This window comes from Sorex araneus, chromosome 4, assembly GCF_027595985.1.
Source record: "Sorex araneus isolate mSorAra2 chromosome 4, mSorAra2.pri, whole genome shotgun sequence".
NCBI lineage: Eukaryota > Metazoa > Chordata > Mammalia > Eulipotyphla > Soricidae > Sorex > Sorex araneus.
Window position 1 is genome coordinate 49,557,099 of NC_073305.1, and position 20,992 is coordinate 49,578,090.

The 20,992-nt window shown below is 48.0% G+C and overlaps 1 protein-coding gene across 1 annotated transcript in view; it reads left to right on the forward strand.

Moving 5' to 3' along the window:
* CACNA1D (calcium voltage-gated channel subunit alpha1 D) overlaps nucleotides 1-20,992 on the forward strand; it is a 339,389-nt gene that overhangs the window by 282,889 nt on the left and 35,508 nt on the right. Inside the window, exons 32-38 of the mRNA XM_004615165.2 lie at nucleotides 1,819-1,863; nucleotides 2,286-2,414; nucleotides 5,727-5,792; nucleotides 7,542-7,633; nucleotides 13,125-13,284; nucleotides 20,229-20,356; nucleotides 20,477-20,573. Of these exons, the coding sequence (XP_004615222.1) occupies nucleotides 1,819-1,863; nucleotides 2,286-2,414; nucleotides 5,727-5,792; nucleotides 7,542-7,633; nucleotides 13,125-13,284; nucleotides 20,229-20,356; nucleotides 20,477-20,573 (717 nt within the window). The remainder of the gene's footprint in view (nucleotides 1-1,818; nucleotides 1,864-2,285; nucleotides 2,415-5,726; nucleotides 5,793-7,541; nucleotides 7,634-13,124; nucleotides 13,285-20,228; nucleotides 20,357-20,476; nucleotides 20,574-20,992) is intronic.

Here is a 20,992-nt window from a genome sequence, read left to right on the forward strand (position 1 = left end):
ACACACACATACACTCATACACACATAGTCACAGTCTCACATACATTCACACACAATCACTCACATACTCACATTGCACACGTTCACACACATACTCACATACTCACATTCACACCTCCTGTACTCACACTCTCATACCCATATGCTCACCTTCATACATTTACACACTCATAAACTCATGCCCATGTATTCATTCAAACACACATACATTTAAACACACATACATACTCTCACCTACTCATTGTCAAACATGCTATTGCACACACTGATACACACTCATACCCTCTCACATACTCACACTCTTATGCTCACATTCATACACTCAGATAGTCATATCCTCACACATCCTCTCATAACCACACACACAAGCTCAACTCTCTCTCTTGCCCATACACTGCCACACTCACACTCCATCCCAGACTCACCTCACACAAAGATGCTCACATTCGCACACGTATGCTCATGCTCACACACTTGTACACACACACACACTCAGCGCCCAGCCCCTGCTCTTAGCTCTCAGACAATAGTGTGGGTGCCCGTCAGAATTTTGGAAAGAGAACTCTCTGTTAGTCTTGAGTTCCAGACTCCATTGTCCTTTCAAGGAGGTGCTGACTTGAGCTGTTACAGAAGATCCTGCAAATAGACCCCCACCCCAGACCTATTGGCTTCTGCATTCTGAGCCTCCCAGGTGCAGCTGGGGCCCCTTCAGCCCCTCCCAGCCCGCCCCACCCGAGCTGCTGGTTCTGGATTCACAGTCACATCGCTGAAGCAGCAGCAGCCTGATCTGCCCAGATTCCCGAGTCTCCATGAAGTTCCTGTTTGGTCTCAGGAGGCAGCCAGCTGCTTGGGGGGTTGGGGTGGAGGGCAGGGGGCATAGGGCTGTGAACAGATCCCTTCCCTTCACCCCCGGCACCCCCAGGAGGAGAACCTGCAGAGTCCAGCACACCCTGTGGGAAGCAGCTCTGGTGCCTGGTGGCCCAGTGCTGCAGGGCAGATGAAAGGCGCCACCACCAACGGGTGGAGGGCCATAGCCCTTTCCTGGCATCGCCCTCAGCCCTCAGATGCTTCCTGACATTGTTTGTCTGCAGGTTCTGTGCCTCCTCTTAAACGCAGATGGTTACACACCAAAAGGGGGCAGCCGAGCTGGGCACACAGAGTAGAGTGGGCCGCCTCCCCGCCCCGGCTCTGCACCCCGGGGCCCAGGGGACCAGAGACCATCCAGACCTCGGGTCTGGTGGACCTACTGGTGCTCCAAACAAGCTGACCCTCGGCGGCTTCCTGCCGAGAGCCCCCAGAGCTGGGCTTCCCCCGGCTTGGTGCATCTCAGCCCTGGTGGGCCCTGAGGTGGTGGGACACACAACACACAGAGAGTCCCCACACACAGAGGGGGCCTGCCCAAAGGGGTCTGGCCAAGAGGAGAGTCCCCTATAAAGGAGCTGTACAGAATAGGGGTCCACAGAGTACGGAGGTCCCACCCAGAAGGGGGCGGGCATGACCTGCTACCGAGCAGCTCGTTCCTGAGAACTGTCACCCTTCAGGGTCCCCTGGGAGAAGCAGCACCCCCTGCACCTCTGCCCGGGTGACAGCTGAGCCCGGCATGGGAGGGGAGTGAGACAGTGTTGGATTTGGGGGGACGGCTGCCTGTCCCCCAGTCCCATCCCACCATGCCCCTGCCACTGGGCTGGGGGCAGCTGTGGTCGTGTCCTCAGACACGAACCAGGCTGGGGTTTGCGAATGGTGGGAGGGGCCGTCCCCCAGAGCTCCCGCTCCCTTTCCCTGTTCATTAACACCTTTTCCATCTTTGATTTCTTAAAGCCAACTGAAAGTGAGAATGTCCCTGTCCCCACCGCTACACCTGGGGTAAGATCAGTGACTCGTCCCCAGGGGCCGGGCCTTCTCCTTGGTTTATTTGGCCATGCTGAGTCTCTCCCCTCGTCGTCGTCCTGTATTCTCCATGATTGTCCTTGCAGAGCTGTGTCTGCAGTGTCTTGTACTCATCATCAGTGTCCAATCCTCTTGACCAGCCCAGCGTTCTCCCTAACACACTAGGCCACGCGGACATGCATGTACTGTGTGGACACCGTTTTCCAAGGCCTGTGTTGTTCGCATGTCACTGTTCCTTTGCATATCATGCTTCTTAAGACAAAAAAAGGCCCTTAGAAACACATTTTTTTTCCAATTCTTACCCCTGTCACCTTTGTTTGCACCTATTGCTGTTTTTTCTGAAAGTGTTGCATGTTCTACTTTCCATTGGGTTTGACCTCTCCGTGATAACCCTTCAGAACTCTGAAGAGAGCAATAGAATCTCCATCACCTTTTTCCGTCTTTTCCGAGTCATGCGATTGGTGAAGCTTCTCAGCAGGGGGGAAGGCATCCGAACCCTGCTGTGGACTTTCATTAAGTCCTTTCAGGTAAGAGTCGCACCACGGGCTTCTCCTTGTGTCTTTGCAGCATAAGTTAAGAGTTGTGCTCTCTCGTGGTAGATGCAAGCTCCCTTTGGCACAGTCCCAAAGCTACTGGAGATTGGGGGATGCTGGAGAGACCCCCTGTCCCAGCGTTCTTTGGAAGATGACTTGCTTAAAGGAAGTGGGAAAGAAGGCAGTAAAGACCCACTGAAGATCTCTGTATTCCCCAGACTGGTAGACAGGCGAGGGCTCTGAGTCCCTTGTTCCCTCCAGGATGCAGTGGCACATGGTGACATCTGAGAGAATAAGAAGCACGAGGGGCCCCAGAAGCCTGGCAGCCTCTTGTGGGGATGGTGTATCCTCCAAGGCCGCTGAAATCCTGTCTCTCAGTGGATGTGGATGTACCTCAGGAACTCCCTCAAGGCCCCACCAGAGTCAGCACACACCACAGGTCATGGGCTCGTGTAGGTCCTGAAGAGGTGATAGAGTTGGGGACCTTAGGGCGTAAGCCTGTCATTTCTGATTCTGCAGGCTGGTGCTTCCTCATTCTAGTCTGTTTCTGAACACTACCCAGTTTCTCCAGAACCTTCTGCTACCTCACCCTACTAAGTCTGGTCTCTTGGATAAATTCTCAGACAGGAAGGCTACAAGTATAGATTTTACAAAAGGGCACTAAGGCTGGTTAGATAGTACAGGGGGTGGGATGCTTGCTTTGCACTGAGGTTCAATTCCTGGCACCACTTATGGTCCTTCAAGACTCTCAAAGAGTGATCCCTGAGTGCAGAGTCAGGATGCCTGTCCCCTAGAATAAGCCCTAGCATCATTAGATAACCCCCCCAACACACACACACACACACACACACACACACACCAATCAAACAAAACGTGTACTTATGCAAGAATTATAAACCAAATAAATTTTTGTTTCTTTATTAGGCCCATATTTTAATTTTATTTATATTTTTATTAAATCACTGTGAGATAGACCCTTACAAAGGTGTTCATGATTAGGTTTCAGTTATACAGTGTTCCAACACCCATCCCTCCACCAGTGTACATTTCCCAGAATCAGTGGTGGCCCCAGTTTCCCTCCTATTACCAACGCCCCCCCCAGCCTGCCTTTATGGCAGGTGCTTTTCTTCTGTTTGTCTCTCTCTCATTCTCTTTCTCTCTCTCTCTCACTCTTGCTCTCTCCTTTTGGGTATTGTGGTTTCCAATCCAGATACTGAAAGGTTAGCAGGTATATCCCTTACTTACTTTTAACCCTCAGCTCTTGTCCAGCGTAATCATTCCCAGCTATTATTGTCATACTGGTCCCTTCTCTATCTTACCTTCCCTCTGCCCCACACACACTTGTGGTTGATTTTGACCATTGATCAGTTCTCCTAGCCCCTGTTTTCCCTGGCCATGGATATTAGACTTCGACTATATATATATTTTTACATCTCACAAATGAATGCAGTCATTCTGTATCTGTCCCTCTCCTTCTAACTCATTTCACTCAGCATGATACTTCCCATGCCCATCCATGTATTGCCCTATAGTTTTAAATTCATGAGTCATAAATGTTCTTTTGAACACATGGAACTTTCCAAGAAAGCACTCAGATGCCCCGTCCTGCGCATAGGTAACCCAGGGTAACCCAGGTTAAGTGTTTTTTCCCACTGTGAGTAAGACTCTTCTTTGTCATTGTTGTTGCACCACACCCAGTGGTCCTTTGGCTCTGAGCTCAGGTATCACTCCTGGCAGATCTCAAGGGGCCACTCGTTGTGCCTGGGATCAAACCCTGGTCAGCTGCTTACAGCATCCTGCACACTGTGCCATCTTTCCAGTTTGATGGGTAGGGATCTTTTTGACAGGTAAAAAGCAGAAGAAATAGCATTGGGGGGGAGGAAAATTCTAAGTGCTGACCCACGGAAGGGAGAGCCCAGAGCCTGCTGGGGACGTTGTGGAAATGGTGGTGCAGGAGGAGTGAGCAGCCCATGGGGAGCCTGGGCTGGAGCATGAAATTCTAAGTGAGCTGTAATAGAAACCACTAAGCTCGAGAATGAGCTGCTGCATAAACAAAGAATGGATGCGAGTGATAATGATGCACCTCGTGTCCGCTGTTAAAGAAACAGCTCAACTTTTTTCTTTCGAAGATTCCACCCCTGTAAAGACAGTCATGTCGGGGCTGGATCGATAGCACATTAGGTAGGGCGTTTGCCTTGCATGCGGCCAACCCGGGTTCAATTCCCAGCATCTCATATGGTCCCCCGAGCACCGCCAGGAGTAATTCCTGAGTGTATGAGCCAGGAGTAACCCCTGAGCAATGCTGGATGTGACCCAGAAAGCAAAAAAGTAAAATAAAATAAAGGACAGTCATGTCACAGAGCAGTGAGACATAAATCTGAGGAGCTGTGCCACAGAAGTTTTTCATGGTTCCTTGAGCTGGGAGGAAAGCGAATCCAGTCCGCTCAGGGACGCTGGTCTGTCGCGTGGGGCTGTGCGCTGCTGCCTGCCCGTGGGCTGGAGCTGCTGCTCTGAGCCAACCCACAGCCAGCTCTGGCGTAAGGCAGAAACCTCCCGATCCACTGGCCTCCTGAGCCCTTTTCTTGGACAGGAAAGTGGGTGCTGCTGTAAGCCCATGTGCAGGGCGGTCCCCAGGCACGTGTCATGCACTGGAGCCAGGAGCACAAGTGGTTAGGGACCAGAGCTCAGCCCAAGTGTTTGTATCTGGTGTTCCTAAGGGGAACCGGGGCTGGTTGGCCGCTTCCCTTCCCTAGTCATCCCCCTCCCCCTTCCCGGCCTCCAGGCATCTTTCAGAAAGTGTATGTTTTAAGACAGATGTCCTGCTTTCTTCAGCAACTTCCAAAAAGTGGTTCTTCCCAATTGGCCTGTCAATTCCACTGACTCCAGCTGTGTGTGTGTGTGTGTGTGTGTGTGTGTGTGTGTGTGTGTGTGTGTGTGGCAGTGGGGGGGAGAGGGAGGAAAATCCCTTTGCAACCTGATCTAGGCTGGCCCCTCGCACCCCCCCCCCAATATTCCCGCAAAAGAAGATGGGCTCACAATGTCAGTGCCCAGTGTTTTGGGATGGTTTCATCATGGCAGCACAAAGAAGTCCCCATGATGAACGTAAGCATTGTCTGGAGAGTAGGCGTTTCAGCGGACACCGCCCAGGGGGAGCACCTTGTTAACCACTGAGGTCCTCGTGCTGCGTTTCAGAAAATCCTTCCTCTCAGTGTCCTCTCACCATGAAAAGAAAAATAAGTGCGTGGCCCCCTGTGGGTCTTTGGTCTGTCTCCCAGCCCTGAGCATAGACTTCCTCCTCTGTTTCAGGCACTCCCGTACGTGGCCCTTCTCATAGCCATGCTGTTCTTCATCTACGCGGTCATCGGCATGCAGGTAAGCCCCAGCCACCTGTCTCCCGGGGCCCCCTCTCCCGGGAGCTGCAGAGGCGGCAGGCAGAATAAGGGAAAGCTGAGGGCCAGCAAACCGTACACAGTGGCTGAGGAGGAGCTGGACGGGAGAAAGCTGCGCTGCCAAAGGAGCGAACAGCCCGGGACAGAAGCGAGAGCCAGACTCAGCAGTGCACGGAGGGGCCCCTGTCTTCCAGGGACTGGGCTGTGTGGCGCTTCCCACCCCCATGCTGAGTCTCTGGGCCGTCAACCAACTGAACCCCACACCCTTCTCTACCCCTCACCCCTAGCCAATATTAGAACCAGGAAATGCTTCCTGCAAGAAGCCGTCCGCGTCCTAGTTTCTGTGCTGACATTGCTAGAATGATCGTGATACAAAAGTGTGATTATATTTTGAAAAGATGCAACTTACCACCACCGAAATTCTCTCTTGAAATGAGATCCTTGCAGACACGATAGCTGACTCGAGCCAGGATCTTTCTCAGTGGGACCCCTTTGAATAGAAGCATAAGGGCAGGGAGGCAGCTCCGGGGCGGGGGGGTGCAGCACACGAGACCAGAGACGGTGCTTCTGATCTCCACACACCGCCTGCTGGTCAGAGCCTCAGTGGCACCGTGCTCTCTCAGCCTGAACTGCCCAGGGAGGAACAAAACAAAAGGAATAATAACATAAGGGAATAGAAATGACAAGAGGCAGCACAGTGGCAGGCCTTCCATGGCTTTGGCCAGCGGGCTTAGGGCTTAACAGCTTCATTCAGAGAACAAAGCAGAGTCTCTCAGGAGGAGAGGCACGGGCAGAGCCACCCCAGCACTGGGTCTGGCTGAACGTTCTCTACCGGACTCTCAGAGGTGCCCTGGGAATCGGATCTGGACTTATGAACAGGCACTAGCACCCCTGAGCTCCTGGAACACGGCCACTCAGGGTGCGCTGTGCTGGGAGCGAGGGTTGTCTATAACCTGTGTGTTCCACCCGCCCCCATCTCTGAGAACCGCCGGCTGCAGTTGAGCTCCTTGCAGACACGATAGCTGACTCGAGCCAGGGTCTTTCTCAGTGGGACCCCAGCATCACGCTCCTCAGTGGTGTCCAAGTCCCACGGCCTATGTCCCCCTCTTTTCTCTGGCCCACAAGCCTCTGCCCCCTGCCTGCCACCCTGGTCCTGTTCAGCTGGGGCACTCTCGGTCCTGCCATGGCCTCAGGCATCGCTGCAACTTTCTCTCAGCTGTTTTGCCGGATGTATGCTCTCTCCACCGTCCTGGCCACATGCCAGGTGTAGCCCTGCTCTGAAAGCCGTTCCTGCCCAGGGAACCCTGCTCTGTACCCCTGCTCTCTAGCTGCAACATCCCTGCAGCTAGAGAACTGTGGTCTGCTGACTTCCCCGTCCTCCCCTCAACAGGGGATGAACTAGGGGGAGGTGAGGATGGGCCTGACTTCCCCACAGTCACCACCAAGCCAGCTCCTCTTGAGCCAAAAGAGGACCGAGAGAGCTCGGCAGGCATATGCTGTGCTTGCGGCAGGTCCCGGTTCAATCTCAGCACCGCAGGACTGACCCACAAGCACCACCACGTGTGGCCCCAAAACAAAAACAAAGGAAAAAGTGCCAGGTGCAGTGAGAGCACCCTAAGTGGATGAGCTTGTTCCAAATTCCCACATGCAGTTTGGAGTGGGGTGGGGGAGGTTGGGGGGGCTTTTGTTCTTGTCCTGACTTCACGTGTATTCCTAATATCTCTCCACCTAGATGTTTGGGAAAGTCGCCATGAGAGATAACAACCAGATCAACAGAAACAACAATTTCCAGACATTTCCCCAGGCGGTGCTGCTGCTGTTCAGGTGACTGGGTCTGGCAGGGCCCCTCTGCCCGCCCCCCCCACCACCACAGAGGACCCCTGTTACTTAAGCAGTGTCATTTCCCCCCAGGGCTTTATATTCCTAAACAGAGGCCCCAGACTTCCGGTCACTGAATTGAAGCTGCTGTGGCCATTCAGGTTGTGAAAGGCTCTGGCTTCTCGGTTTGGGGGGGTGGGGGGTGGTCTCCTAAGGTCACTGCAATAGTGATAGGATGTATGGAAGCGCTTATGCCTGGGGGCCTGGACATCAAGGCAGAGTCAGCGGGAACATCTGCACTGCCCATGGTGACCTGTGTTGTGAGTGTGCGGGATCACATTTCACAGGACCATTTTTAACCTCATTTCACTGGCTTTGCAAGCAAAGTACCCTATGGTGAGAGAATTTCCTGGAGAGCATACCAGTCATTTCTAGTAACTCTAGTAATTGGCTAGCAAGTCATTCACAAATTAGGTCATGTCCAGCTCTCTGCTCTCCACAAAATTGAAGGTGGGGGGAGCAAATCTAATTGTCAAATGTCAGGTGACTAAAAACTAGGAACTGTCAAAAAGGAATAGACATTTTTTTTGTTAAGTAGACTAGACACAGACGAGAGTGCCCATGTTTATAAAAAAGAATGGATGTGCTCAGACGAAATGATTGTTATCAGTACCGGGAATTGTTGTGGAACCTTCATGAATTATTAGATTTAGAAGCATGAAGCTCAGAGTTTTTCTTTATTAATAATGTAGGAGTATTGCTATTTGTTCAGCCATTGATTAAGCTGATTGAATTGGACATGAACTCCACATTACTATTATTTTTAATTGTATAACCAAGAGATAGAGTTACAAAGCTTTCATGTTTGAGATTCAGTCATACAATGATGGAACACCCATCCCTCCACTAGTGCACATTTCCCACCACCCATACTCCAGTCCTCACCCTGCCTCACAGTAGACAATTTCCCCAATACTCTTTCTCTAATTTTGGGCATTATGTTTTGCTCGTATTGTATTGTAGATAAGTGAGGAGTAGGGAGGGGGCCACCTCCCTACATGCCACCCACACAGCAGAGCCTAGCAAGCTACTTGTGGCATATTTGATATGCCAAAAACAGTAACAAAAATGGGCCTTATTCCCCTGCCCCTGGAAGAGCCCCCAATACAGCAGCATTGAGAAGGACGAGCAAGGAGAAGCTGCTAAAATCTCAGGGCCGAACTAGCCTGCCAAAACGGAGAAGGACTAAAATGGCTGTCTGAACTTTTAACGCAAGCACACTAGCATCAGATGCATCCATGGAGGACCTGCTGGTCCACATGCAGAAGATCAAGTACGACATCATTGGATTGACCAAGATGAGAAGGCATCGATCACATCATGCTGTTTTCGACACTGGAGAAGAACTGTTCCTCAGAACATGCGACAATAGAGGCATTGGTGGTGTGGTTGTCCTCATCAACATGAACTTGGCAATGAACATTGATTCGTTCGGGAATGCCTAACAACCCGAAACACCTTTTACAAGATCGTTGTTAGTGATTTTAATGCCAATATAGGACAAAGAGGGTCACCCAAAAAACTCCACATCGGGACCCATGGCCTAGAATGGAAGGAACAGGGTGAGAGACTATCTGAGTTCATCATGTTGACCAAGACCATCCATGGTAACTCACAGTTCCAGAAGGCCTAATCTAAACGTTGGACATGGGAGTCTCCTGGTGGACAGTTCCACAACAAAATTGACCACATCAAATTCAATCCACAGTATTGCCTGACTGATGTCGCTATTGTTCCAAAATTCCAAATGGGATCAGCCATCGTCTTCTTCATGTGAAATTCTACTTCACAGAGCAGGGAGAAAGGACTGCAAAGTTTAAGAAGAGAGCTCCCAGAACAACCAACCACCAACTGGGAGTTCTTTGGCATTATTGCGGCAATATGGGAAGATGCCGTCGTTGACAACATCAACAAGGAATACTATCCACTGGTTCAGTACCTCTATGATTGTGCGAGGAATGCCAAGAGAGAAAGCCACAAAAAGACACCTGTCTTCGGAAACTCTCGAGCTCATTCGCCAACGTGATTTGACGAAAACCTCAGGCAATCACAAGCTAACGTCCAAGCTCGCAAAGCTGTGCAGAGAAGCAATAAAGGAAGACCTCAAAGAGAGAAGAGCAGCAGTGTTGGCTGATAAGGCAGAAGCCGGGAAAAGTATTCACAATGCCTGCCTGTCCTTTGCCAGCTACAAGACCAAGATGATTGCCCTCCAACATCCTGATGGATCTAGCACATTTTCCAGAAGGGCAATGGAGAAGGTTATCCATGACTTCCACTCAGATCTCTTCAATAGCCATGTCCACCTGCCCACATACCAAATTCCGTAGGATGGATATGTCATTTCCAGTGCTCTCCCTTCCGAAATCCAACATGCCATTTTGTCGGTAAAGAAGTGTACAGCACCCGGTCTAGACAAGGTCAGACTCGAACACCTGAAGAATCTGCCACCAGTACTCATCAATACACTGGCTCAGCTCTTCACATGCTACTGTCTGAATGCAAGGTTCCATCCCAATGGAAAATCAGCAGGACCGTCCTGTTGTACAAGAAGGGAGACATCCATGATACCAGCAACTATTGCCCAATCTGCATGTTGTCTGTCATCTACAAGTTATTCACTTGAGTCACCCTGAATAGCATTGGCAGAGCACTAGATGAAGGACAACCATGCAAGCAAGCCAAGTTCCGAAAAGGATTCAGCACGATAGACCATATCCACATGGTGATCAAGTTCATTGAGATTTCGCGAGAGATCAAGATGACGCCCTGTCTAACGTTCATTGACTGAGAGAAGGCCTTTGATTCTGTTGAGACTGAAGTGGTCATCAAAACCCTACCCAAACAGGGTGTTCAAACTCAGTACATCAGGAGCCTCTGTGAGCTGTATTATGGCTTCACCACCAGGATCTCACCATTCTACAAGGAAGTGATCATCGATGTAAAGAGAGGGGTTCAGCAGAGTGACACCATTTCACCAAAAACTCTTCAGTGCCACCCTTGAGAACATCATGCAATGACTGGAATGGGAAGGAATGGGAGTAAAGATAGATGGTCAGCAATTACACCACCTCCGCTTTGCTGATGACATCATTCTAATAACACCAAACATTAGCTAAGCAGCACGAATGCTAGCCAACTTCGACTTTGAGTATGGAAAGGTCAGACTACAGCTGAATCTCATGAAGACAATGTTCATGAGAAATGGAATAGTTCCTGATGTTCCATTTGCTCTCAATGGAACGAACATCTCCGAATGCAGCAGTTATGTGTACCTAGGTCGAGAACTCAACATGACAAATGAAAAAAGCAGCATGGAATGCCTTCAACAGAGTCGAAGAAAGGAGTCCTTCTTGGGAGTGAGCTTCTTGATAAGTGAAAACTACACCAGGCGGAACCCAGCAGCCCCAGCTCAGCGCACATATGAACAACTAAGCGTATTTTAACACTATTTCAAGAACTTAGTCCTACACTAAGTTCCTCCCCACTCGGGGAGATCCTTTGCTTTTCTCTTCTACTTTCCAATAAACCTTTCTACTTAAAAAAAGAAACAACACAAAAACCTGTTTCTTAAAAGGGGAGCAAGCCACACTCCCCACATGGGACAAATGCCCCGTGGGATGCACAGACAATGTTTGTGAGTAAGACTGGGCTCTTGCTTAACCGTGAGCAGGAAATTCACACACATGCTATTGCACAGAGCAATCCTGAGCACGTGAAGGTGTCTGTTTAAACTCTGCAGTAAACACGTTGGTTTTTATTGGAAGTAGCATCAGATTATAACATTATATAAGTTCCATGTATGCACGACTGAAACTCATTCAAGCCTACCTGCCAGGGGCAGACACTAGATCATTTATTTTCCATTGCTCATCTTGAGTTTCATGAGAGCTTGTATGGCCATGATTGTAAATGTAAATTTCTAGATTGTAAATGGTTGGGTTCCAGAGACATCTCTGTATGGCACTAATACATTTTGGGATTCAACTGGGAGTTTCTGGGCTGTGGTATCTTCAGGGACTTGCTGCTGTGTCTCTGAGTCAGGGCTGTTGGTGCACTAAGATCCACATTACAAAAATTTCAGCAGGTTATATCTTGGTGAGGTTCATCCTGAGATGATGGAGTCAGGCTGGGGGTATGGCAGCAATTTTGGATTGTGGAAACAGGTGGCTGCAGGGGGCTCTGTTTGGTGGGCACAGGAAAACCGGCCCCCCTCCAATTTACCCTGGTCTGTTCAGCCATGCACAGGTCTGAGTTTTTCTGCGCCTTTTTTTTTTATCTCTTTTGAGATTTATTTAGGAGTCTCTGAAGCAAGGCTGGCAGTAGAGCTTACAGGGTGGCACTGGAGTTGGTTCATGGGGGTGATTGCCAGTGCTTTCATGTGTATTGGGAAGTAGGGGGAGGTAGCCCACCCCAACTCTGAGAAAGCCTGGAGATTTCAGTGACACACAAAAAAAACTGAATACCCAAAGTTTTAGCAGATTATATCTTGAGGTCCGTCCTGAGACAGTGGAGTCAGGCTGGGGATATGGCAGTGATTTGGATTATGGGAGCAAGTAGCTGCTGGGGGCTCTGCTTGGACCAGCCACCAGGCCAACCCACCTCCCTCTGATTTACCCCTGTCTGTTCAGACATGAGCTGGTCTGAGATTTACTGCAGCTTTGGATCTCTTTCGAGATTTATCTATGGGTCTCTGAAATAAGGCCAATAAATGAGCTTGTATAGCTGAGACAGAGGTGGTTTGTGGGTGTGGCTCCCACATACCTAACTTTTTGCCATTTAATTTCTTGGTAAACTTGATCCCAAGTTGTTGGGTCTAGCCATAGGCACAGCAGCAATTTTGGGGTATCAGGAAGCCTGAAGACACCATCAGGCTGCTGATGCACTCGCCCCACAGGTACAGGTTGACCTGCTGGCAGCACCATACCCCCTAAGCTCAGGTTTTTGAAATGGCTTTTCTCCAAATTATCTAGGTTCTGCTTCACATAGGAAGCAAAATTTTTCAGTTGTTAAAAAAATTTTCTTTGAGACAGAGGAGAAATAATGTGGAGGCAGGGCTCAAGGAGATTCAGGTGCATTGGTGACATTAAGGAATGATAGAGCTAAATATCCAAACCACAGAATCAACAACACTGGAATCAGAAGACCCAAACTTCAACAGCTGAACCTAGAAAGGTTCCTGTCAAGAGGGCAGGCTGGGGGTGGGGGTGAGGGGTGGGCAGGTTGGGAGTGAGTGGGTGGGGCAGGAGAAAGAAACTGGCGGCATTTATGGAGGAAAGTTGACACTGGTGGTGGGATCAGTCCTGGAACATTCAACTACGAATAACTTTGTAAATGACGGTGCTTTGATAAAATAAAATTTAAAAAATATATATTCAAGGCTTAAGTCCCAAATTTCTCTCTCCTGTCTTCATGCCCTGTCTTTGCTTGATCTCGAAAGGTGTGCCACGGGGGAGGCCTGGCAGGAGATCATGCTGGCCTGCCTCCCCGGGAAGCTGTGTGACCCCGAGTCTGACTACAACCCGGGGGAGGAGTACACATGTGGCAGCAACTTCGCCATCGTCTACTTCATCAGTTTCTACATGCTGTGCGCCTTTCTGGTGAGTGAGGAGAGGGGAACTGCTGCGTGTCACAACTGGGTCCATACCGGAGAAGCTCTCCATTAAAGCATAGTGGGGTGTGTCAGATTGTTGAGGGCCCTGGGCGTCCCTTGACAGTGGGAGGCATCTGTAAAGTCTGCCTCCTGGGCAGTGACAAAGACTTTGACGCTCACTCACAGGCCCGGGGTGGGGGGCGGGGGGAACCACTATCCCGGCCTCATGGGGTTGCTGGTGCCTCTGGGGGAAGTTCAAGGCCAACACACATAGTGTGGGGTCCCATCCTGTCCCGCAGGGAGGACCCTTCGTGGGGCTAAGGAGGGGACGTAACCGAATGAACAGACGCAGAGCCAGAAGGAGGAGGAGAGAGAGAGAGAGAGTTTATTCACAGCAGTTACAATACTTATACCTCTTGGTGGGAGGGGGGTGGTATGCATGCTTGGACCCCCATAGGAACAGTAGTAGAATGTTGATCAGGCATGGCCTTTGGCTAGTGAGACAAATGGTGAAATGATAAGATCACAGGAATCCCAAGCAGCCTCCGCTTGACTAGACGATAAGAGCCAAGCTCTGTAAGATGGCTCCCTACATCTCCCCCTGTTTTGTTTTAAATTAAATGTGGTCAGGGGAGGCATTGTCCGGTATCCCTTGTGACACAAACATGAAAGCACGAAAGTACACATCTCAAGGGGGGAGATGCGGGCGACACATGTGCTCGGCCACATGGCACAAGCAGCACATGGACTCAGGTAGCATATGCGCCCCCTTCCTTTGTTCAAGGTGGCCTTTATAGGGTTTCTTCAACCTGCCCCCATGTGGAGCTTCTTCCCAGGTAAAAGTCTGTTGCTAAGGAGGTTACCAGGGAGGTTGGGAGTGGTGATGGTCTTCTTTAGGCTGGATCACATTTTAATCAGATTAAAAGAGAGGTTGACGGAATTTGAGGAACTTCATGGGGAGGGGTCCAACCTCCTCAGCGTCCGCTGAAGGTCTTATCAGGTCTGTTTTCTGTATCCACAGGGTGGGTTAGTCTCAGGATTCTCCTTCCTGGAGACTTTATTAATCTGTTTCATTGCCAAGGGCCTTTCCCTATCTACCTGCCTACATCATATTCCCCCCTAGAGATTTCACCACCTTAAATCTTTAAGGGGAAAATGGTCGGTGATCCATCTTCTGAAGCTGCTTCATGCTGACAGAGGGGCGCAGACCCTGCCTGCACAAGGGGTGAAACCTCAGCTACCTTAGTTTTAGTGGGCCCCAGGCAATGAACTGGTTGGGTTCCTGAAGTTATCTGAAAGAAAAGATCAGATCAATTAAACTGAGGGATGGCACTTTGAAATGATTAGACTCTGAAGATGTGGAAGGTCCTTTCTGACCTAGTAAGGACAAAATAGTTTGCTGTCTTAGGAAACATAAGAGTTAAAGCAACAGAACCCAAAGCAACAAACATAATGCCATACCCATTTCTGTCATAAAAACAATGGAAAAGAATAACTGCTCCACCCATTGGTTGATAGAAAATGACTTCCTATGTCCAGATTTTTCTAGTGGCCTAGAAGCACCACACCACTTCTCAGGTTGGAAAAGCTACCCATCCACTGAAGCTGTCGTTTGGAAGCAGTAGATATTTATACCTTGAATATGAGCATTTGATCATTTACATGATGTCAAGCTGCCAATCCTCTCCTTGGTAAATTCCTTGATGCTGAACAAGTGTTAGGAAAGGAAGTCCAGAATTTCCACTAGGTTCATTAATGAAACAGAAAGCATAGTACTGAGTTCCTTCCCATGAAAGATGGCTTTCAGACTAGTGACAGCAAGTTCAACATTGAGTCCCAAAGACTAGGCTGCTTACTTTACAGTCAGCAAAACACATTTTACCTGAATTACCCAGAAGGAATACCTTTAGATCAAGATTAGAATACATTTACTAGATCACTCTGTAGAATTTGAATCTGATTCTTTAAAAGGCAAATTACAGAAGCATGGTTTTCTCTCCACCTTCATTTTAAAATTTGCCTGATGGCTTAACAAATCTGATTTGTTCTTTTGCATAAATACAGCAAGATTGGAGAACTCTCCATTTGGGGTACCCCATTATTTACTGAGAAGTCCTGGGGGTTGGGCTAAAGACAGGAGGCACACCAATAATGGCATTAATCTTATGTGGCACGTCAGAGTTACCCAGGCCTGGCCATAAACGTCCCACGATGAACTGGATGGTCTCGAGCTTTCAGGTTGAACTGGAGGTGGCCTTTTCCGTAGATGCATCCTGGCAGAAAGGAGTCCATCCCCTCCCTTTTTCAGGGCTGGGAGGGATCCTGGTTTCCAGGGTTTTTCTTGATGCTGAGTAGGCCCAGATTGTGTCAGTCACACAGATTCCCGGATTTCTCATTTTCCATAGCAGTGATGATTTCCATTCTTTCCTTAAGCCAACTGGCCTCTAGGGTCTCCCTGAGGTTTGTAGGGTACTTGAATCAGTACCTGTTAAATACCTGCACCTGTCATTTAGACCAATCCCTTGACTCTTTCCCTGAAAGAGGGCTTTGGGGTCCCATAATTGATTTTCCTGTCTGCATGAGGGGTAGACCCTATACAGAGAGGAAAGACTTTTGTCTGTATTTATGCAAACCAACATAGTGCCATGAAGCGTCAAAAACATACCAAAGGTACAAAGAAGAGAAAAACATTTCACTTTACTCACAGTGAGATGCAACACACCCATTTGTTATAGTTCCTAGCCAAAGAATCTAAAATCTGTAGAGAAAAAGGTGTACAATTTAACATTATATTTAACCCATTCAATCCCATGTTGAAAACGTTGACTTCCCATTGATAAGAGCACTATACTGGGAGTCCAGTGTACAGTTAAACATGTCTAATTCATTTAATCTCATTTGAAAAACCCTTGATTTCTCGCAACTTTTGAAGAATTCAATTATCTAAGAGCACTGTAACAGGAGTCCAGACAATCCATCCAATATCTTTTCCATAGATCCTACCAAAAAACATACTAGAACAATTCTGCATGTGATTTAAAGAGTTTCTTAAAACAGTGATCAGTTTCTTTCCTTCAAACACAACCTCAAACCTTCTACACTTTCCTTTATATTCATTCTGTCCTGTACCTTTCCTTCAACCCATTTCAAAATCAACTTCACTTTAACAGGACTACTTTCCTTTTTCCAACTGATGATATCTGTATCCATTATCTTTCTGACTTAAGACATACATCTATATTCCTTATAGTCGTCCCACAAATTTAAACTCTTATTTTACTAAACTCAGTACAACATGATTTCCCAAATTTGGACACTAATTATCAATCATCTCATTTAACACGACAAAACTGCTCTGCCATACCATTTCAAAAGCATTGTCAGTTCTATAGATATTCATAAAGGTTTAGAAAGTTCTTACAACATATATTCACTTGGCAAAAGTTCACTTCACATTAGAAATTCACCAGGAGACATCTTAGAATTCTGATTTCTAGGAAAACACAAATATAAAGATAAAAACACTCATAGATTACCATAAAACATTAAGGATCTCACACTTGCGTACAAAGTTCTCTGATGGTCCGAGCTAGGTATGATACCTGGTGACAAAGCTTTGCAATGAATAAAGTTATCAGAATAATAACATGCATTTTCATGTACTGGACAGACTGACTTAACAATAGTCAGTAAAAGTTCCCACATCTCAAACTTTAACCAAGACCCAATACTATGGCTTTAGACTATCAGGCTGACACCTGAGATTAATCTATTATAATTCTTTGCTAAGTATCAATAGAAATTTTAGTTACCGAGTCTCAGATCAAATAAAACACTTGTAGAATAAATTTTGCAACCAATTTTATAACTCTAGAAAAACATATTTTAACTAAACCATTACTCTTCGAACCTGTTTTTAACCACAACTATTTCAGCTCACATTCTAATAATCCAATATAGATGCATATGTACATTTACACAACAGCATAAGACCTTTAAACCATCAATTTTTATGAAACATGAGTAAATCTTCTTTGGCTTAAGTTCAATAGTTCTCGTACCTTAGTTAGTTCAAATCACAAGCTTTCTAACTTTATCAATTCCACAATACAAATATGCTTTCAAACACAGAAAAAGCCCTATGGGTATTTATATATATATATTTTTTAACCAAACTTTGATAATAGCATAGAAAGAAAAGCATTTGGACTGTCAAATGTTTATGGAAACACAAGTAAACTTTGTTTATTTTGAGGGTTTCTGTACCTCTGTTGCTTGAAAAACAGCTAAATTCCTCATTAAAATTGGCTGAGGCTTATAAGATAAAGCCTTGCACTCTCTGAATTCTTATTTCACTTTTAGTTTTCTGGCTGTAGCTCTGTAGCTTTTTCTAGATAGTACAGCTACTGGAATTCAAAAGAATTTCAACTGTTAATAACTATTAATGTTCTTCCAATAAGAAATTTAGACTAAAAATTTCAATTTCGTTGTAGACGCCACATTCTAATTAGAAATCTTTGTTTAAACCTGGTCTAACAGGTTCCAAAATCACATAGATCCTTTAAATTGCTGAACTGTATATCACTCTGATCTCTTGAGACGATCCTGTTTTCCCCAGGCCTAATTTTTACCACTGATTTTCACTCTGGCTCCAGCACTCAAGTGTTCCACATAGAGAGACAGACAGACAAACAAACAGACAGACAATAAGTTCACTAAAAACACCACACGTACATGTGCACACATCTGCAGTTGATCTATTGATCTGGCCCTTCAGAAACGGCAAGGAAAAAACTGATAGACTGAGAAAGGAAGGAACAAGTCCCCAGGGCAAAGTTAAGCCCTGTCGGCCGATTGGGAACATTGCTCCCCGTTTCTCTGCCTGACCAGCCCGTTTCCTGCTTGTTAAAAATGGGTCAAGAAAGCGCTTTTGTTGATATAAGCCGGCAAAACCTTTTCAAAATTGTTGAAACCTAAGGTGGTCAGATGCTAGCATTTTTCTTTCTTGGTCAAGACTAGTTCTGAGGCAGGGAATTAGTGACTTCTTATCAGATTTGGGGATAGGCTACCTTAGTGATATACTTTTATTTCCTGATATTATTAAACACTTAACCACACGATCTTGCATTTTCCTGCCTTCTCTGCTGATAATAATAAGCAGGACTAAGAGAAAGATAATGAGACAATTACACACACACTAAAGGCACACGCACAAAGCACACTCCTGCACTTGCTCGGACCGGTCCTTCTTTCACGAGGGTGCACACCCACTCACCATATTCACACTGAAATTCCTGAACCTGCCCTATGGACGTCCACATTATCTTTGGTCTTATCCCCCTGACAATGGGGTTGCTCCAATGTACATTGGGCTCTTTCTAAAAAACTGCCGTTTTTCTTTTTAAAGTCTTGGAGGCGCCTCCGCTTGGGAGGGCTCAGGTAGGAAAGCAGGATGGTCAGAGTCTATAGTAGTAGAATTTGAGGAGTCAGTTCCGTGCATGGGGGTGGCCTCATCCCCACAGACTGAGGGAGCCTTGGAAACAGAGGATAAGCAGGCCATAAAGCAAGAAGAGAAAAGAAAGGGTCACTGGTAGGCTGTTTCTGCCAACTCGACAGAAATGAAAACACAGGACAAAGGGGTTCAAGCCTTCCACCAGTAGCTGCTTCACTGGTAGGCTGTTTCTGCCAACTCGACAGAAATGAAAACACAGGACAAAGGGATTCGACCTTCCACCAGTGACTGTCTACACTGGGAGGTAGTTTCTGCCAACTCGACAGAAATGAAAACACAGGACAAAGGGATTCGACCTTCCACCAGTGACTGTCTACACTGGGAGGTAGTTTCTGCCAACTCGACAGAAATGAAAACACAAAAGACACAAGAAGGGGGCGGGGGGATGGGGACACTCATAACAAACCACTCAGATGCATGTCTGGCCGGTGAGGAACTTAGCCATAGTGGATCAGCCTGAGAGGTGACTTGCGGCCGGTGTCTAAACCAGCACCACCCTAGACCATATGTTCCTCGTGGAATCGCAGACAGCCCACTCGGACTCCGTAACCTTAAAGGGATCTTAAGGATGCCAAGTGGTGGAGCCACAGACTCAGTACAAGGACGAGGACGTCCAAGACTGCACAATCACTCACACATACACACAAGACAAGGGAATTCAAGCCTTTCCGCCAGTGACCGTCTCGTCCTTAACACGAGACTGTATTCGAGCCCGGTCCCATACCAGGGTGTGCGCCAAGAGAGAGGCGACCCTCAGAGACACTCACTTTTCCGTGAATTCGTCGGCCGACGTGAACTTGACCGGGCGTTCGGTGGTCCCCTAGTGCCCCACGCTGGGCGCCAGATGTGGGGTCCCATCCTGTCCCGCAGGGAGGACCCTTCGTGGGGCTAAGGAGGGGACGTAACCGAATGAACAGACGCAGAGCCAGAAGGAGGAGGAGAGAGAGAGAGAGAGTTTATTCACAGCAGTTACAATACTTATACCTCTTGGTGGGAGGGGGGTGGTATGCATGCTTGGACCCCCATAGGAACAGTAGTAGAATGTTGATCAGGCATGGCCTTTGGCTAGTGAGACAAATGGTGAAATGATAAGATCACAGGAATCCCAAGCAGCCTCCGCTTGACTAGACGATAAGAGCCAAGCTCTGTAAGATGGCTCCCTACAACATAGCAGTAATTTAAAAGGGTGAGTATTTGGCCACAATGGAATTATAAAACCACAGCAAACTTCAAAAGGCCAGGTAGCATCTTCCCTGCCTTCCTACTGTATGCCAAAGCCCACGGGACAGCAAGAGGCCTGCCTTTTTTGGATTCTGGAAGGAGGCTTTTCACAACCTCTCTTGGACAAACAGGTTCAGCTCTTCGACGATCGTATCTGAGGGTCTGACCCAGTGTATCCTACCGCAGTCTAAGCTCCCTCCTTCCAATTTGCTTTTCAGATCATCAACCTGTTCGTGGCCGTCATCATGGACAATTTCGATTACCTGACCCGGGACTGGTCTATTCTGGGGCCTCACCATTTAGACGAATTCAAAAGAATATGGTCCGAATATGACCCTGAGGCAAAGTAGGTTGGAAAGGGATTCCCCCTGGTCATGTGGGCTGTTTCCGGAAAGTTGGCATCTTGTGTTTGTTGAAGGTGGGAGGACTGGCATGCACTGGCCCTCATGCTGGGCTCTGTCTCCAGGGGACGGATCAAGCACCTGGACGTGGTCACTCTGCTCCGCCGCATCCAGCCGCCTCTTGGCTTTGGGAAACTATGCCCACACAGAGTAGCCTGCAAGGTAAGTGCCCCAGTTGCCTAGCCAATGGCCTGTCTTGTGAGGGCCTCCTGAGTCTTTAAGTGTTACTTGGTCCAGACTCTCAGGTCCTGGGACACAGGGATGAGGAAGAGGAAGTGATTCTTCTTCTTGAGCACGCACCAGTGTGTAACTCTTGGCACCACTGGGACGCCTGCGAGAGGAAGGGACTTAGGGAAATTGTCACTGGGTGGATGGAGGGGAGGGGGGCCTTCGGCCTCAGGGCCATAAGAGGGGAAGCAGGAGTATATCCAAGCAGGAAAGGCACTGCAGAGAGGGAACCCAGAAAGTCCAGACTTGGAGGAAGGGGCATGGACATGGGATTGGTAATTGGGCATCACTGGTGTGGCTAGAACATGGGAGAAAGGGGCAGAAGGCCACAGGCACAAGGTGAGCAGAGCCTG